Consider the following 16,056-nt stretch of genomic DNA (forward strand, 5'->3'; position numbering starts at 1 on the left):
GCAGGAAAAATAAAAGAGAGGGAGAAAAAAAAAAGCAGTTTTGAAAGCGCGCATTTCAGCTCGGATTCGCGTTTCGCTTTTGTAAACGCAGCCGCTCCGGGGACGGGACGGAACGGATGAGCGAACCGCAGACGGTCCGGGCCGACACCACTCCGCTGTTAGCGGGGCTCGGGGCCGCGTCAGAGCCCTCCCCGGGAGCAGAGCGGGCAGCGGCCGGTCCGGGCTCCGCAGCGCTCGGGCGGCAGCGCCGGGGGCTCCGCGCACGGAGCGGGAGCGGCGGGGGACGGAGCGGGGCGGGCGGCGAGGGGGCGTGCCCCCACTTAATTCATTAAAATGTGTCGGAGAGCGTGGGAAAGGCGGCGGCTTTTCTTCCCAGCGCACGGACCCGGCCGAGGGCGCGCACGCGCGCTCTCGGCGGGAACGGCCGCTGCTCGAGGCGGGCCGGGATGCGTCCCCGTCCCGGGGGGGTGCGGGGGGGGCAGTCACGGTCGGGGGGCCGCGCGGGGTGGGTGCACCGCAGGATGCAGTGCCCGCGGGCGGAGCGGATCCCGCCGTCCCGCAGCAGCCCACCCCGCGCGTTCAGCCCCCTCGGTGCGAGCCCGCTCCTGCTGGCAGTGCTGCGGCGCTGCTGCCGTCCTGCCCTGAGCGCACGGCCCGTGCGTGACAGCGAGAAAACGCTGTCCAGGCGGACGGCCACCAGATCTGACACACGGAGGTGGAGAGCTGCTTGCTGCTTCTGCCCTTGGCTGCGTGCAGGGCTCTCTGGCTGCGGCCCCGTGGCACGGCTCTGGCTGCCGTCTCTGAGCCAGGTTTGGGACCACGTGTGTCGGGGTGGGCTCAGGGGTGACGCAGCCGTAACCCTCCGCAGGACATGCAGTGAGGCCTGATGTGAGAGGAAAGGAGCACGTTGGCCTGGAAGTCGTGTCCAGGTGTTGGCAGGCTGATGGGAAAGAACCAGTCCCAGGCTATTTCCCAGTGAGCAGACATCCTCCAGACACAAATGTCCCCTCACGTGGCACTGACACCTCTCTGCTGCCCCCGGCCCACGGAGCACTGTGGGGCAGCACGGGGCCTGCAGCTCACAGCCAAGCTTGGGCTCACCAGGGCTGGGCCTGTGCCCAGAAACGTGCCAGATTGTTTGGAAATGGCAACCGAGCAACGGGGAGCTCACGTGGAGCACCCACAGCGTGCGGGAAGCCTCGGCCCCCGCTCTGCTGCTGTGTCTGCCGGCCCGGTGTGAGCCACAAAGGCACAGGGAGCGGAGCTGCTTTCCTCGAGCCGGTCAAGTATGCGGTACAGCTTCCGATCCAGATTGCACAAGGAAGGAAGTTTGCTCGGAAGGAGTTGGGGATAAGGTGGGGGAGAAGGGTGGGAAGCGCATTCCTGCGTGATGAGGAACAATGTTGATAGATTCATTTGTAAACTAAAGCTGGCCCAAGTGCCAAACACCTTGTCCCCATCAAACTGCGAAGGATATGCAAGAAATACACAAGGCGAGGAGAGGAACTGCCCGATATCCGATGTGGCGTGAGTTCTCAGGGCTCCATAGGGCACACTGGAGCCGCCCCAGAGCCATGCAGCAATGCATAAAGTGCAGGGACCGGGCTGGCATGGAGCTGGAGGTGCTGTGCTTCCACTGCATCAGGTGCAGAGTGAGCAGCATGTCCCGAGGCACTGCTACGTGCCACAGGAAACTGCTTTTTTTGCACCAGCTTCATCTAGCCTTTCCCCCCTAGCCCTTCTCCCCCACCTTACCCCCATCCCTTCCCGAGCTCTTAGCTCAGGGTCCAAAGGTGAAGCCAAGTCCTGAGATTGGAAAGACCGGATCCATTCCCTTCCCCTCCCTGCAGCCCTCACTGGGTGCTGCCTTCCTTCTCCTCTGGTGCTGTTGTACAGCAGTGTCCTCCAGGAGGAGGCAGAGGCAGGAGCGGGGCATGCACGCTGCATCCCAGCGACCGGGTGGCTCTGCGGGAGCTGCCCCTGCTGCCCCGCGAACACACGATCAAACAGCCCCATAAAAGCACAAAGGGCCCTTTACTGCCCGGATAAACGTTAAACATTACTATGGCGCAGGCAGTGGGGTAGGTTTGTTTATTTATTTATTTATTTTTAAAAAGAAGCCAGATAGGGAAACAGTACTGCAGTCTGATTAAAAAGCCGGCTTAATTCTCTTTGATCCGTCTCCACCATTGAAAACCGGACGATTTATTGCTTCCTGGATGCTGCTTCAAGGCCGGCCCGGCTCGGCAGTTTGATGCTGACCGTGGCCCTGCCTGGTGACGACCTCCCCGCACCTCCACGTCCTCTGCTCCAGGGCACAGGGGGCAGCATCCCGCGCCAGCCAAGCACAGCCCCCGGGGGTCGTGTCGTGCCGTGCCCACACGCTGCCCATGGACAAACGCAGCGCGGCAGAGCTGCCCGCGCTCACTGTGCAGTGCCCACCCCGACGGAGCGGAGTCCTGCCGGCTGCTGCACCACAACTGCGGCAAAAGTGACCTTGGGGTAAAAGAGAAGAGGAAATTCCGATTCCAGCTGAAGAGAGAATTAAGAAAAACACGTTAGCACCTAGAAAGAGCGCGGGTCTGGAAAACCAGGAAATGAAACACAATTCCTTGAGGTTATGCAAAAAAAAAAAAAAAAAAAAAAAGCAGACAACAGAGTGGGAAGCTGAAAGAATCAATAGAAAAATGATGATGGCTGAGGGCAAGATCAGAAGAAGGCATTTTAATCCCATTAGGAGAGATAATCCCTGGAGCACCGCACAGCTTGAGGTGTCACTGCTCGTGCAGGGACGGTCCCTTGTGGCAGTGCCCAGTGGCCGGCCCGCCTGGCACAGCGCAGGAGAAGACACCAGACCTTGCATGGGGCCATGCAGGTGCCTGGGAGATTTGTTGCTAAAACAGAGCAGTTTTGGGTGGTGAGCCCCAGCTGAGAGCGGCCAGCAGCTCCTGGGAGGCCACAGAGCATGGCAGGGCTGCGAGACACTGGGGACACCTGAGGACAGGGAATTGGAGGAAACAGATGTGGCTGTCCAGGATGTGACCCTGTGGGGAGCACAGCACCTGCCTGCCCTCCTCCATGGCAGGGAGAAGAGGCAAAGTGGTGATGGAAGCCAAGCATGGGCATCTCTTGCTGTGCTTCAGCAGTGAGGCTATGTTTTGTGACCCTCCAAAGACAGACTGGGAGAAGAGCACTTAGAGCCAATGTGCACGCAGCCAGCATCAAAACCCAACCGCTGCACTGTATCGTATGGCAGTGAGCGGTGAGCGAGGCTGGGGGCCCGGCAGGTCCGTGGGCACAGTCTCACAGGTGCTGCGCTGCTGGTGACAGGGACAGAGGGGTGGCACAGGCTGTGGTGGGGGTATCCCAGTCGCCTCTGCTGTCATCTGCTTGAAAATGAGGCAAAACCTCTGCACCATGGCAATGCAAAGCAGGGACCACCAGGGAGGGCGGACGGGCACCTGCGCTAACAGCATGGCAGGGAGGAAGGGAGCACAGTTGTCTGTGAGGCTGTGGGGAGCCGCCTCAGTGCCCTTCCAACACAGGGCCCACCTGGGGTGCAAGAAGCGTTGGGCGTAATGTCTCTGAGGGGAAGGAGCCCTCAGCACTGCGTTGCCACGAGCGTTCAGAGAGGGAGAGCGCATCAACATTGTGGTGTAAGCTGCGCCGGCAGGCGTTTCACTGGCCCGTAAATGTCACACTTAAGCCAAGAGCCCCTTGGGCCCTGTTAGCAATAACATCAGTGCCTGGCAGTTAACCGGGATTAGGGGAGGAATTCTGCAAAGGCTCCTCTGTTACAGGGTGGAGCGCTTTCAGCCCATCCATGGGCCGGGATGCAGCAGCCAATGGTGCCCAGAGCTGAGGGACGGAGGGTGGCATCACGCAGACACGTGTCTCACACCCACGGAGCACAATGCGCACTGGAGGTGCTTTCTCAGTCTTGGGGGCAGCACCTGGAAGGGCGCAGTGAGCGGAGCCCCCCCTCAGCGATCCTCCTACAGAAAGCAGAAAGGCTTGGCTGGGCAGGGACACACCGCTCTGGGGTGAGTGTGCTGGGTACTGATGGGTGCCACGGGGTTGGCAGTGCCTGGTGGCATTTTGGAGAGCTCGGCCATCCTCTTGCCATGCCCAGCCTGGAGGGGGGCAGAAATAAAGCAACAGATCCATTCCCCAGGTGCCTCTCATTTAATGCTGCCATGGAGGCCACGTTGCAGACCGTCACCGCATCGGTGCAAATGTGACAGGCCCCTACCCCACGGACCCCAAAACACGAGCCCGCTTTCCAGTCTCACACCACAAACCCAAGCCCACGCCCCACAGACCTGCCCAAGCTCACAGGGGAGTGCATCCCTGCAGCCTCCATCTTGCTGCCGAGCCATCCCATGCCCCGTGCTCCCCTCAGCTCAGCTCATAGACGCGCTGTTCGTCCCCTGTGGTGACAAGAATGTCCTGAAACTGTGAGACGACACGTCCGAAATGAGACCCTTCCCAGAACACCTTCCCGCAGCGGGTGCAGCAGTAGAAGTCGGTGAGCTCGGCTTTGTCCAGCACCCCGGGGGGGATGGCAGCAACCTGCAGAGCCGTGCCCCCCACCAGCCCCACAGCTGCTCCACATGGCCCCGTGTCCTCCAGCTGCTCTCCCCATGCGGTGCCAGTGGGCCGGGCAGCACTGCAGGTCCGACCGGGCTCCTCCTTGCAAGATGCTGGGCAGCCTGCAGGGATGGGAAACAGCAGAGAAACCGTCAGCCACCAGTGTGATAAGTGAGGTCTGTACTCAGCCATAGGAACAGCCCACCTTGCCAGGCTGCACCTTCGGGAGGAGCACCCCACGCATTTGGGAGGTGACTGCCAGGGGCACTGCGGGGGGACGTGTCCCATGTGCTGTCCCAGCATGACCCGGCTGTGTCCCCGCCAGGCCAGCGGATCGCTGCCATCGCAACCAAAGCGCCGCAAAACCCACGGCATTTTTGGCAGCTCGGTGCAGGCTCTCGCTGCTCGCGTCCCCGCGGTGGGGGCACAGTGGGTTGCTGGATCCGGGCAGCGGAAGTGGGGGCTGAGCTGACTCTCATCCATCAGGATGCCTGGCAGCCGGGGACATGGGGCGGGCTGCACTCGCTGCTATGGGATGACTCATTTTGGCAGGGGGGGGGTGGGGACTCATCCTGCCCAGCATCAATTAAGATGACAAAAGGCATCTTGCGGCTCTCCAGCAGCATCTCTGGGGCTTCCAACCTGCCCCATGCGAGGATCAGAGGGAGCTTTGTTGGGAGCCAACCGTGCCGGAGGGGGCACCAGCGTTCCTGGCTGGCTTGTCCCTGCATCAGCACACCAGGAATTTCAGTGGGGAAAGCAAGGCTGAGGGCTGCCCTTGTTCTGCATCTGCTTGGGACACCAAAATTTGTTCCTTCAGAGAAAAAAAAAAAACCAACCCATTTTCCCTTTTTCTCCAGTTTTTGGCAACTGGTGAAGCACTGGGGTTCTCCTCAGATCCCTGAGCTGCCTGGAGTGGGGACAGCAGAGGGGAAGCTCCAATCCTGGGGGTTTCTCCAGGACAGAGCCCACCACTGGGAAAACTAACCCCAACTCCAACCCCAACCCCAACCCCAACCCTAACCTGGTGTCAGGTAGCCCTCAGCCTGGTGCGCAGGGATAGGCTCCGTGCCACAGCTCTGAGCACATGGACCAGGCTCCCTGCATCACCCCAGGCCAGGCACTTGCTTTCCTTCAGTCTCAGCTCATAACACGCAGATAAAAATACATCCCTTTCCCTTTTTTCTATTCATAGTGCCTGCTCTCAGGACTCCAGTGTGGTGGATTCAACCATAACCACGGTGACAGCAAAGACATTTCCACACCATGAAATCCCCTAAAAGCCCCTGCAACATCCCAGCCCTGCAGTATCCCACCTCCACTGCATCCCAGCCCTGCAGTATCCCAGCCCCTCAGCATCCCAACCCCACAACAGGGCACGCACAGCCCCATGCCCCCGGCAATACGCTCTCCCTATGGGCACGCTCCATCCATCCACCCTGGTGCCCACCTGGCTCTTGCCAAACAGGAGCCCCTCTCCTTCTCTGCCACACCTCCGACTCCCAGATGCCCCAACCCCATCCCCCTGGTCGGTGTCTTGTGAGAAACAGGCAGGCAGGGAGGAAAAGTTCATCCCTTAAAAGACTGGGGAGAGAAAGGCAGTGATAGTCACCCAGTGTTATGCCTTTGGCCTGCACCAGCCCCCTCCCTAATTGTGGCGCTTCAAAGGGTTGAAAATGCTACATCACTTCAAAGTAACCATTTTTGAATGGGAGCTTGTAAAACCCCCTCTCCCCCTCCCACCAAATTCTTCGCGGGGCTTTTGAAGATGGGCGCAGGGTGCCGGCCGGGCGCTATCTGCAGGGAAAACCACGCTGGGAAAAGGTCAGAGCTTCAGAACGAAAATGGTTTTCCTGGGGGAAGAACTCTGGGAAGGAGGGAATTTTTTCTCCCCTCCTCAGTTTGCTCCAGTGGGGGTACCCTGTGACACCCCTGCGAGCGCTGGGCACACCAGGATGCAGCACATGGTGTGGGGGTGGGGGTGGGGGTGAGGATTTCTGGCACGCCGATGTTTTGAGATCTACAGTTTCAAGAGGTCTGTGACGCTTCGCACCAAAGGCTGGATTCCCACCACAGCTCTGCAGAGGAGAAATGAAAGCAATTCCTTACCGAATCAATTCGAAACACCTCTTGGGAACTAATAATCCCATTATAAAACATCATGAAAATAAAAAGCCCTTTGGCCTCTCGCTCACCTCTCCCCCTCTTGCCTGGGTCACCCAGGGACGATGGAACTGGGCAGGCTGCACAGGGCTCATGGAGCAATGGGGCTGGGGCTGGGCACGGCACAGCTCCCAGGGCAGCAGGCACGGCCCCGGGCTGCCAGAGCTCAGGGAGCGCTGGGACACGGCTCTCAGCCATAGGGTTGGGGTTTGGGTGGTGCTGCGTGCGGCCGGGTTGGGCTCGGTGATCCCTTCCAGCTCAGGATATTCTGTGGTTCTGTGATTCTATGACTCTGATGGCACCATCACCATGGGGGGATGCAATGCCAGCACCTCCGAGGAGGGGACGTCATGCAGGGACCCTGCTCAGCTGCTGCAGTGTGGGGCTGCGGCAGTCTTGTCCCAGAGACCTCGGGAGAAGCATGAGCCACGAGCCGCAGCCATGAGATTCTGCCTGGTGTGGGCAGGGGATGTGCACCCCTGACCAGCGGCCCCCGGCACTGCAGAGTCACTCAAAGCACTCTGTGAAGGTGAGTGGCACTGGTGAACTGCAGTCCCCACACCCTATTTATTTGGCAGAGTCCTGGGTTGGCGGAACAGCTCTGGGAGCCCTCGCTGTGGGATGGGGGCACGGGACAGCCTGGGGAGCCAGGACAGACCTTGTTCCCGTTCTCATTCCCATTCCACTTTCTCAGATCAAACAACTCCTCCCCCACCCTGGGCACCCTGGAGGTTCAGTGCCAGGACACCAGTGAGTAACCCCAACCTCCCCTGGCACTGCCCCTTGTTCCCACAGCGCATCCTGCCCCCAGGCCCTACTTCCAGCCCTGGTCCCTCCGTGCCCCCCAAGCCAATCCCGTGCCACACTCTCCTGCCTGGCCCCAGAGGCTCCGGGCTTTGGCAGCACTTGTGCAAGCCGAGCCCTTCCCACAGCCCCGCAGCCGCACCCAGCTGTCATCGCACACACACATGGGAGACTCGTCCGTAATTAGGCAATTAAGGATTGGGTGTTTTGGAGAAAGCGCGCATCGTAAAGACTTTGCACAAGTCTGAAAGCAGACCTGGGAGCATTCTTGGAGTACAAAGGTGCATGGGAAACCTCACCGTGGTGAAAGATTGAACTTGATAAGAGGAGTTACGAGCCTGAGAAACACACTCGATTGCAGGGCGCTGAAGATGCCTGGTTATCTTTTCCTCCTCTCTAAGTCAGATAAGCCAAGGACAAAGGACTTGTGATTGTGCAACCTGGGCTGCAGCGGCCTGGCCACGTTCTTGAGACGTTCCCAGGGTGGTGCTGGGCGGAGGAGCTCAAGGCAAAGGGGCACCTTCAGCAGCTCCAATCGGCATGCTGCGGTGGGAGCAAAGCTCGCCAGCTCTGTACCCAAAGTCAGCAGCCAGGCAGGGGCAAAGCTTCAAGTGGTGCCTGTGTGTGCCCCTGCCACAGTGCCTGCTCGCAGTCTTGTGCAGTAGCTCCTTGGTCCCATCCCTGCCCCATTTGGAAGCCTCCAGCACCCCACTGCACCCTGTGGGATAGAAGCCTGGTTGCTTGGTTTGGGGCTGAACGGGTGCAAAAGACCCCAGCTCTGTGGGTGCAGCCTCCTGGGGACTGATACAGGACCATTCCCCTTCCCTGCCCACAGAGCAGCCCAACGCGTGTGGGGCCGTTGGCTGCCCCTGCACACTGGGGCTGTGATGAGGCAGGCAGGAGGCCCAGGATGCTCCACGGGTGTGAGTGCAACTGTGGGATGGTGCAGGGACTGCGCGCCCTTCCCATGTCTCAGTCAGACTGGTCCGATGCTCAGAGCAAAGCCATATGCCTCAGATCATGGAAGCAGGGAAGGAAAAATATGCATCCATCCTCAAGGTTTTGGACATGATGGGTCCTGCTACAGAGCACAGCCCCTGGCTGAGGAAAGGGCTCTGGCCCCCTGTGCCCTGCCTGGAAACTGCTGTGCTTGCTGCTCACTTGCTGCAGTCCTCCAGCTTTTCCTTTGCCTGTCTGCATTGGCAGAGCATCCCCAAGCACCAGGGCACCATGCCAGCTGGTTTTACCACACTGACTAAGCAAGAAGTTTCCCTTGGCCAGATGAGAGCTTGTGACACAACCCATCCACTTGGTTCATTCAGGAGCCTGCATACTGCCAGTGGCCTCCAGCCACATCACACCTTGCCTGTGCCACAGGACACACAGCAGCGTCACTTCTCACTGCCCAGCCTGCTCTGGGCACACAGCTCCCCAGGAAAGCTGCTCTGAGCACCCCACTGGGACAAAGGCACCACGAGGCAAAGCTGTCTGGGCTTGAAGCAACTTTCAGCACTTCCATCAAAGCCTCATGCAAGAAAAATACAGCTGTGTCAGGGAAAACGTTCCCTACAACCTAGGTGTGAGGCTTCTTGCCAAGGCTGCGTGCTGGATGAGCATCTGCCCATGGTCCCAGAGATAACTCCGAGCTGATGAAGCTGGCCCATGTGGGTGAGCAGCGGGGTGCCGTACCCCCATGCCATGTGTGGGGCAGAACTGCTCCCCTCCACCCATCCTACTTCAGCTCACACAGATGCTCTCAATACCAGCAACACCCAGTGAGCTCTAAATAGGGCCAGAAATCCAAGCATGGCTGAGCACAGGGTCACGGGGGACCCCTTGGCAGCTCCCTGGGATCTGCAGCACAGGCATGAGCCCAGCTGGCACAAGTCAGCTTTTATTTCATGTCTCTGTGGCAGCGGAACACCAATCCCGTGAGGGTACCGAGGTGTTTGTTGCTGCTGGCTGCCCTCAGAGAGGGATGCTCCCTGGCATGGCCATGGCTGGTGTGGGGTTCCTGCAGTCCTGGGTCCTTCCCTGCTGACCCCACCCCTCTGCAACAGGGGAAGGAGGGATGTGGGGGTGTTCCCCATTGCACAAGGGCGTGTGCGGGTCTTCTAAAGGCTGCAGCAGCCAAGGGTTCCCAGAGAGGCTGTGTAGTGAAGTGGCAGTGCTGTGTGAGCCCCCCCAGCTCCGTCACCCCGTCCTGATGAGGGAAGGGGAAACCGCTCACATGGCTGAGCGCAAACCACAGCGTTAGTATTTCCCATACTCCAGAACTGGTGGAACAGGCCGGGCTGGTCCCTGGGTACACACAAACAGTGAGTGCCCCCACCAGAGAAACCACGAGGAGGATGCCCTGGCCTTTCGGGAAGCGCAGTGCTCCCAGGCCACCAGCACCATGGGAAAAGTCACCACATTCCTTGTCCCCTGAGCCACACGTTCAGCTCCCAGCAAAGCCCCAGTCGGCCAGGAGCACACAGCAGCCCGTGCCTCGCGCTGCCCTGCCCAGACAGATGGGCAAACTGAGGCATGGGGAAAGGGCTGTGCTGGGACTTGCATGAATGTAATGGGGCAGGGGGGTTTGGCAAGGCTTAGCAGATCTGCACCTCAGCCTGGTGCTGAGGGTCTCCATTCCTCATCAGAGAGCAATCCGGTGCTCACAGCCCTGGGGCAGCAGTGGGACCCAGGTTTCCGCCTGACCTCCCCGGTGCCCGGCCTCTCACCTGTGCCACTGTCCCCAAGCGAGTGCCTGCTGCCCTCCACCAGCTGCCTCATCCTCTCCTTTGGGACTTTCAGGTACTTGTTGCAGTTGCACACCTGGGAAAAGAGGAGGGGGAAGTGGTGAGATGGTGGCTGGGATGTCTATAACCTCAAGCACCAGCCTCATCCCTGGGCACCCCAACTAGCATACGTGGGGACCCTGAGGCACGTCCCACCGAGCTCAGGGTGCTGCCAGCAGCCGGGCATGCTCGGCCTCCCCTCACCCTCCCTGAGAGCATTGTAAGCTGTTGGAAAGCAGCAGGTTGATTGCCGGGATGTGCCGCAACACCTTTTGTTCACTATTTGTTTTGAGGGGCTGTTTTTCGCTTGCGGAGCACTTTGGGCATGCTGCACCAAAGCAAAGAAGTGGGACAGGTGCATAACTTCACCAACCAGAACAAGTTTCCTGCCTGGGGGTTTGCTCCAAAGCCTGTTGAAACCAGAAATTTTTCCACTGCCCAAGCGGGCACCGGCACGGGCCCTCGGCGTGCTTGCGGCATGCTGGCTGGAACGGCACCGGGGTCACGGCAAGGTGCAAAGATGCCCCTTCTTCCCACACAGCTGCCTCAGCAAGGATGATTTGTTTGAAAATGAGCTCTGCCCCACAGCAGGAGGAGTGATTTCCATCTGCAACCTTGTCTGAAAAAGCACCACTCGATCCCCAGAAGACGCTAGGCTCCAGTCCCATGAAGGCAGAGACTGAGGCGGGCAGAGCTGTGCCACCATAGCCATGCATCCTGGATGCATCCTCATTGCTACAGCGGAGGCTTTGCCTCCTTGCCCTGTGGGATGGAGGGCAGCACGCAGCCCCAGCTCAGCCCCCCAGGCTCTCCCTTCAAACCCAAAGCCAAGTGCACAGAGGAGGAGAAACTGCAAAACCCCAGCCAAGCAGAAGGAAAATCTCTCACTTGTGAGAGCCTCAATTTTCTACGGAGCCAGATCAGCACTTTGAGTTATCAGATCATGAAGGAGATGTCACTTTCTAATTTCACCGCCAATGTGACAATAACTGGCGGAGGCCACCTGATCCCGTCTGATCTGATCTCAGGCTTTGAATGCCTGGACAAGGCAGCGCTGGAGATCTCACAGCCCATGTTCCCTCTGCCTCTCACCTCTCCTTGCCCTTCTCCAGCTCTGCCACAGCTTGGCTGTGCCTGTGAGCAGCTCCTGGGCAAGGCAGGGGACCGGATCTGTGCTGAAAGATGGCAGAGGAGAAAAGAAAAGGAGCACAAAGGGATCCAGAGGTGGGCAGGGACGATGGACAGACCTGGTCCTGTGTATAGGACAAGTGTCACCCACTGCCCTGGGACTGCACAGCCCCAGAGCTGCTGCACAGCAGAGCTGGATGCTGCGGCTCAAGGATGTCCCAGCCCACACAGCCCGGCCCCGTGGCTGTCCTGACACCATAGCTGTCCTGCAGCCCTCACTTCAGGGCATTCTGGCCATCGCTCCCACCTGCTCCATGCCCTGCTCTGCCCTGCCTCACTCAGGGTAACCTCAGGAAAATTCCTCTACTTTTCTGAAATCCAGCATCGCTGTGACCTAGGGACAATGCAGCCCCTGGGGCCATGTACACCATGGCAGCACGTTTCCCACTGCCTGGGGCTCCCAGACACTGCTGGGAGGTTCTGTGCACCCGCCACCTCCAGAGCCCCTGGGCCTTCCCCATCCTCAGCTCCCAAGCACAGGGCAGGCTCCGGAGCCAGATAAGCCACTTAGCAACAATACCAATTAGCTGTAATAAAAATTGCAATTCATTTTTCTTGTAACACCTTGCCAAAATGAGACAGAAGAAAGAAGGCAAGCAGGGCAGCCTGCCACCTTGGTAAGGCACAGGGGCCAGTGGTGGCCTTGGGCTTGATGCTCTGCTCCTGTGTCCCGGGGGCTGAGAGCAGCTTTTGTGTGGCTGGTTGCACAGGAAGGCAGGGGAGAGTCTCACTGATGAGGAGCCGTGGAGCAGGGGCAGGGCAGCTCCCCAGGGGCTCCAGCAGCCCCGCACTCCGTGGCATGGAGGGTGCCTGTCCCCACAGGTGCCTGGGGCTGTGTGTCCCGGCGCAGCCCGTGAGCACACCTCCAAGGAGGAGCAGCTCGTGCTTTCTCACGCTAGGGCAGCCCTTTGCCAGCACACGCTTAGTCACTGGTAAATCCCAGCCGAGATCTGCTCTGCCCGCTGTGAAACGGATCTTGGCTGCACCCCCGCTGAAGCAATCCCAGCGCTCGGGAGCCATGGCGGGTGCGCTTTCCCACGGCAGCCCGGCTTCCAGCACCCCGTGTGAATCAGCCCCGTCGCGGGCAATGCAAGTGGGGCCCGTGCTGGGTGCCCGGCATGGCACAAGTGCAGGCGCATGGGCACAGGTGCTGCTAGCTGCCAGCTGGGCAGAGCCAGGCGAGTGCAGCCCGGCTCCCATCGCCGCGCTGGGCATGCTGAGCGCTGGCTCTTTGGGTGGGCAGGGACGGCTGAGATCTGTGCGTTCCCTGGGTCTCTGCTCACCGTGTCCGTGTGAAGGGTAAGGAGAGAGCCTGGTCCATGCCAGCCCAACCCACTGTCCCCGCTATGGTCCCTTACTGCCGTTTCCTGCTCCCCTCTGCCCACCAGTTCTGTACCACAGCACAGGCACTGGCAGCTCCGCAGCTGCTGCCCTGCTACCCAGCATCCACCGCACACACAGAAACTCCGCTCCCAGGTGTTCTGCAATGCCATCACGGAGACTTATGACAGGGGATTAGGAGGGGTGACACCATCAGCCCCATACCATGACATCACAGCGAGTCAGCGCAGCTGGCTCCCCATGCTGGGACACCCTCAGCCCCAGCAGCCCGAGCTGGCCCAGCTCTGCCTTCACGGCACAGGGAGTACAAGGCCCCCAGACAACTTCTGCAATGCTGGGCTGTCCAGTGGCTTTTTTGTTTTGGACAGTGATCCCTGCCTCTCCCAGCCCACTGGGGGGAATTGCACCAGCAGTGACGCACGAACCTCCCAGGACCTGAGGGACTGGATGCACCAGCCTGGAGCTCCTGGGCCGTCTCAGCATCCCCATCCTGTCCCAGGTTCAACAGATGACGGGACCCAAACTTTCTGGGTCTTTAGAAGGGCCCTGGGAGCTGCCACGAGCCCAGGCAGAGGCCTGGAGGCTGGTGCCTAGCACCTGGAAGGTCAGCAGCGCCAGCTGGAGAGGGGTCAGTCCTGCTCCTTCCTCTGTCTCAGAAAGCTGCTCCATCAAAGTGCTCCAGAGACCCCTTGGTGGTAAAAGCATTGGCCCCATAGTGGTGTCCAGGAGTATAGAGCTTCTCCCATTCACTCTGCCGACACATGGCTCCAGGGCAGAGTCACTCACCAGTGCTGAAGGCTCTCCTTGGCACTGGTTTTGCTGGTAAGATGCAACTCTCTCTGCTCAGGAGCTTCTGGCTTAGGAAATCCTCAGTGTACCAACACCAGCTGTAAAGGCACTAGTAGTGCCCGGAGTGAACTCTCTGGGGCAATTCAGGGCAGCTCATGTCAGGACAATTCCCTGGGTGTCTTCTGCTCGCCATATCACAGGGCCATCCAACTGCCACCTGCAGTGATATCTCTTTTCCTACTCACCGCCTACCCTCTTCCCTTCCTTTCTTTCCCTCTCTACAAGATGGATATCATGTGGTGAAAGGGCCACTCCTCTGGATAGAGGTTGCAACTCTCATCCTGGTTGTGAAACCACAGCCCTTGAGCATCCAAGAGTTTCTTTCGGGGACATAGTGAGACCGGAATGATCACCACATTGGGCATGCAGGGTGCTCAGGCCCAGCACAGGTTGCCCACATTGCTGCCCCATTGCATAGACAGGGAAATGGTGGGAAGGCCAGTGACAAGAAAATCAGGTAACCACCATCGGCAAATTCCAATTACAAGTCAAGGTTCAATACCTCATGCTCATCTGTCACTGTATGTGTATTTTCTCATGTTTTACCCAAGTCTCCAGCTCCTTCTTGCCGCAGTCATGGCTTTGACCTTGAGATGCTCTCCTCCTCCTCTTGCAAATGTGGGGCTGGATTCCCGTCTGCCCTACAGCGTCTCTGGGCCCTGTGCACAAACTGCAGACACTGTGGGTACAGAGGCCACCTCCAGGCACAGACCCTGGGACAGCCACACAGCCAAGGGGGGCTCAGAAGGCAGCGGGCTGGCTGCTCCCCTTCCCCGGAGAGCCAAGAACTTGTCTCATCCACCATCTTGTTGGCAGTACCTGCTGCTGCTCCTGCTCTGCTGCACGTGCTCTAACACCTTGCCTTGGGTGCCAGCAGAGGCCATGCCGGGAGATGGGTTGTGGTGGCCACGTGGTAGGGCACCCTGGGCACCATCTGCTGGCCCTGGCGGTGTGAGAGGCACGTAACGTGCTGCCAGTGGGTTTCTGGGATCACACGGGGGCATTCTGGTTCACAAAGAGGGAAGGGCTCTGTTTATTGACTCATTAACATCACTTCCCTCATCACCAGCCAGGTACTCTGAGAGGTCTCTTAGGCAAGTGCTGACCTAGCCCAACCCTGCTAAGCTGGTAAGATGACATGGGATCCCATGCCAGCCTGGTATGGCGTTCCCACTGCTTTCTCTGCTCCCGCTTTCCTATTAGTCATCTGTTTCTGGAAGGTTTCTCATGCATAATGAAGTGTTTCAACACTCGCATAAGCCAGCTCTTCTCATCAGGAGTGACCTGCTGCATTTCCCAACGCTTTCCCTAGGCAGTCCTTCCGATTGCCACGAAATACGGAGTTAAAACATGAAGTTTTCTATCCCCCTCGGAGGCAAAAGGTGTGGGAAATTGAACAGATAAGAATGCCTTTAATTAGTATCATTTGCATAAGCTCTGGGAAAAGCTCACCTGACAGCTAGAAGGGCCTCATTTGTCTGGGAGCACAAAACAAGAACCACGGGCACTGAAACGGGCAGATTAGCAGAGCTGACAAGATTGGGGAGATAGCGCCAGTGGAGGTCAGCCCCAGGGAGCAGAAAAGTGGCCAGGGCTGGTGCAGTCCTGGCAGGCAGCGCTCCGGCTCCAGGCCTCTCTCAAGCCTCCCTTTCTTGAGGCAACCCCCTCTCAGCTGCCACGTGCCAGCGTGCAGCTGCTCTGGGGAAGGAGAGGGGAAGAGTAGTGCACACAAGTCCCCACGTGGCTTGGGAAGGCTGCCAGAGTGGGCTCAGCATCCAGCAGGGCTGGGGCTGGGGTTTGCATTCCAGAGCTGCCCTGAGCTCCCAGGACCAATGGCTATCCTGTCCTTCACACCTCCCTGTGCACGCTCACTCGTTCTTCCACATAAGCATGTGCTCCTCCTGGGCCCCCAGCAGGTGGGTGCCTGCTGCACCAGGGGAGCACCCACGGGCTTGCCCTCCTAGTGCTGGCAGCCGTGCCATGCTGTGCCATGATATCTCATGCCATACTGTGCCATACTGTGCCATGCCATGCCATGTTGTGCTGTGCTGTGCCATGCCGCGCCACACCACACCATGCCACACCACACCATGCCATGCCATGCCATGCTGTCATGCCATACTGTGCTGTGCTGTGCCATGCTGTGCCATGCTGTGTCAAACCGTGCCATGCCATGCTGTGCCATGCTGTGTGATGCCATGCCATGCTGTGCCGTGCCATGCTGGTCTATGCTGGTCTGGTCTGTGCTGTGCCATGCCATGATATGCTGTGCCAGGCCAGCTGCAGCAGCTGACTACTGAATGCACTCGCTCCTCTGCACACACACACGCTCACAGCAGCA

At 59.2% G+C, this 16,056-nt stretch overlaps 1 protein-coding gene across 5 annotated transcripts in view; it reads right to left on the reverse strand.

Annotated features, from left to right (window-relative positions):
* Positions 2,064-16,056, reverse strand: part of EXD3 (exonuclease 3'-5' domain containing 3) — a 251,318-nt gene continuing 237,325 nt past the window's right edge. The window contains exons 20-22 of one of the 5 annotated variants that reach the window (XR_002443615.1): positions 10,281-10,374; positions 4,323-4,712; positions 2,064-2,532 (exon numbers count right to left, since the gene is read on the reverse strand). Coding sequence is in view for 3 of the 5 variants with exons in the window: in XM_021413936.1 (XP_021269611.1) it covers positions 4,399-4,712; positions 10,281-10,374 (408 nt within the window). In the remaining 2 variants the exon portion in view is untranslated. Of the gene's footprint in view, positions 2,533-2,611; positions 4,713-10,280; positions 10,375-16,056 lie in introns of those variants that run through there. The other 4 variants (XR_002443616.1, XM_021413936.1, XM_021413916.1 and 1 more) reach the window with 4 other exon arrangements.

The sequence above is a fragment of the Numida meleagris genome, chromosome 16, assembly GCF_002078875.1.
Source record: "Numida meleagris isolate 19003 breed g44 Domestic line chromosome 16, NumMel1.0, whole genome shotgun sequence".
NCBI classification, from domain to species: domain Eukaryota; kingdom Metazoa; phylum Chordata; class Aves; order Galliformes; family Numididae; genus Numida; species Numida meleagris.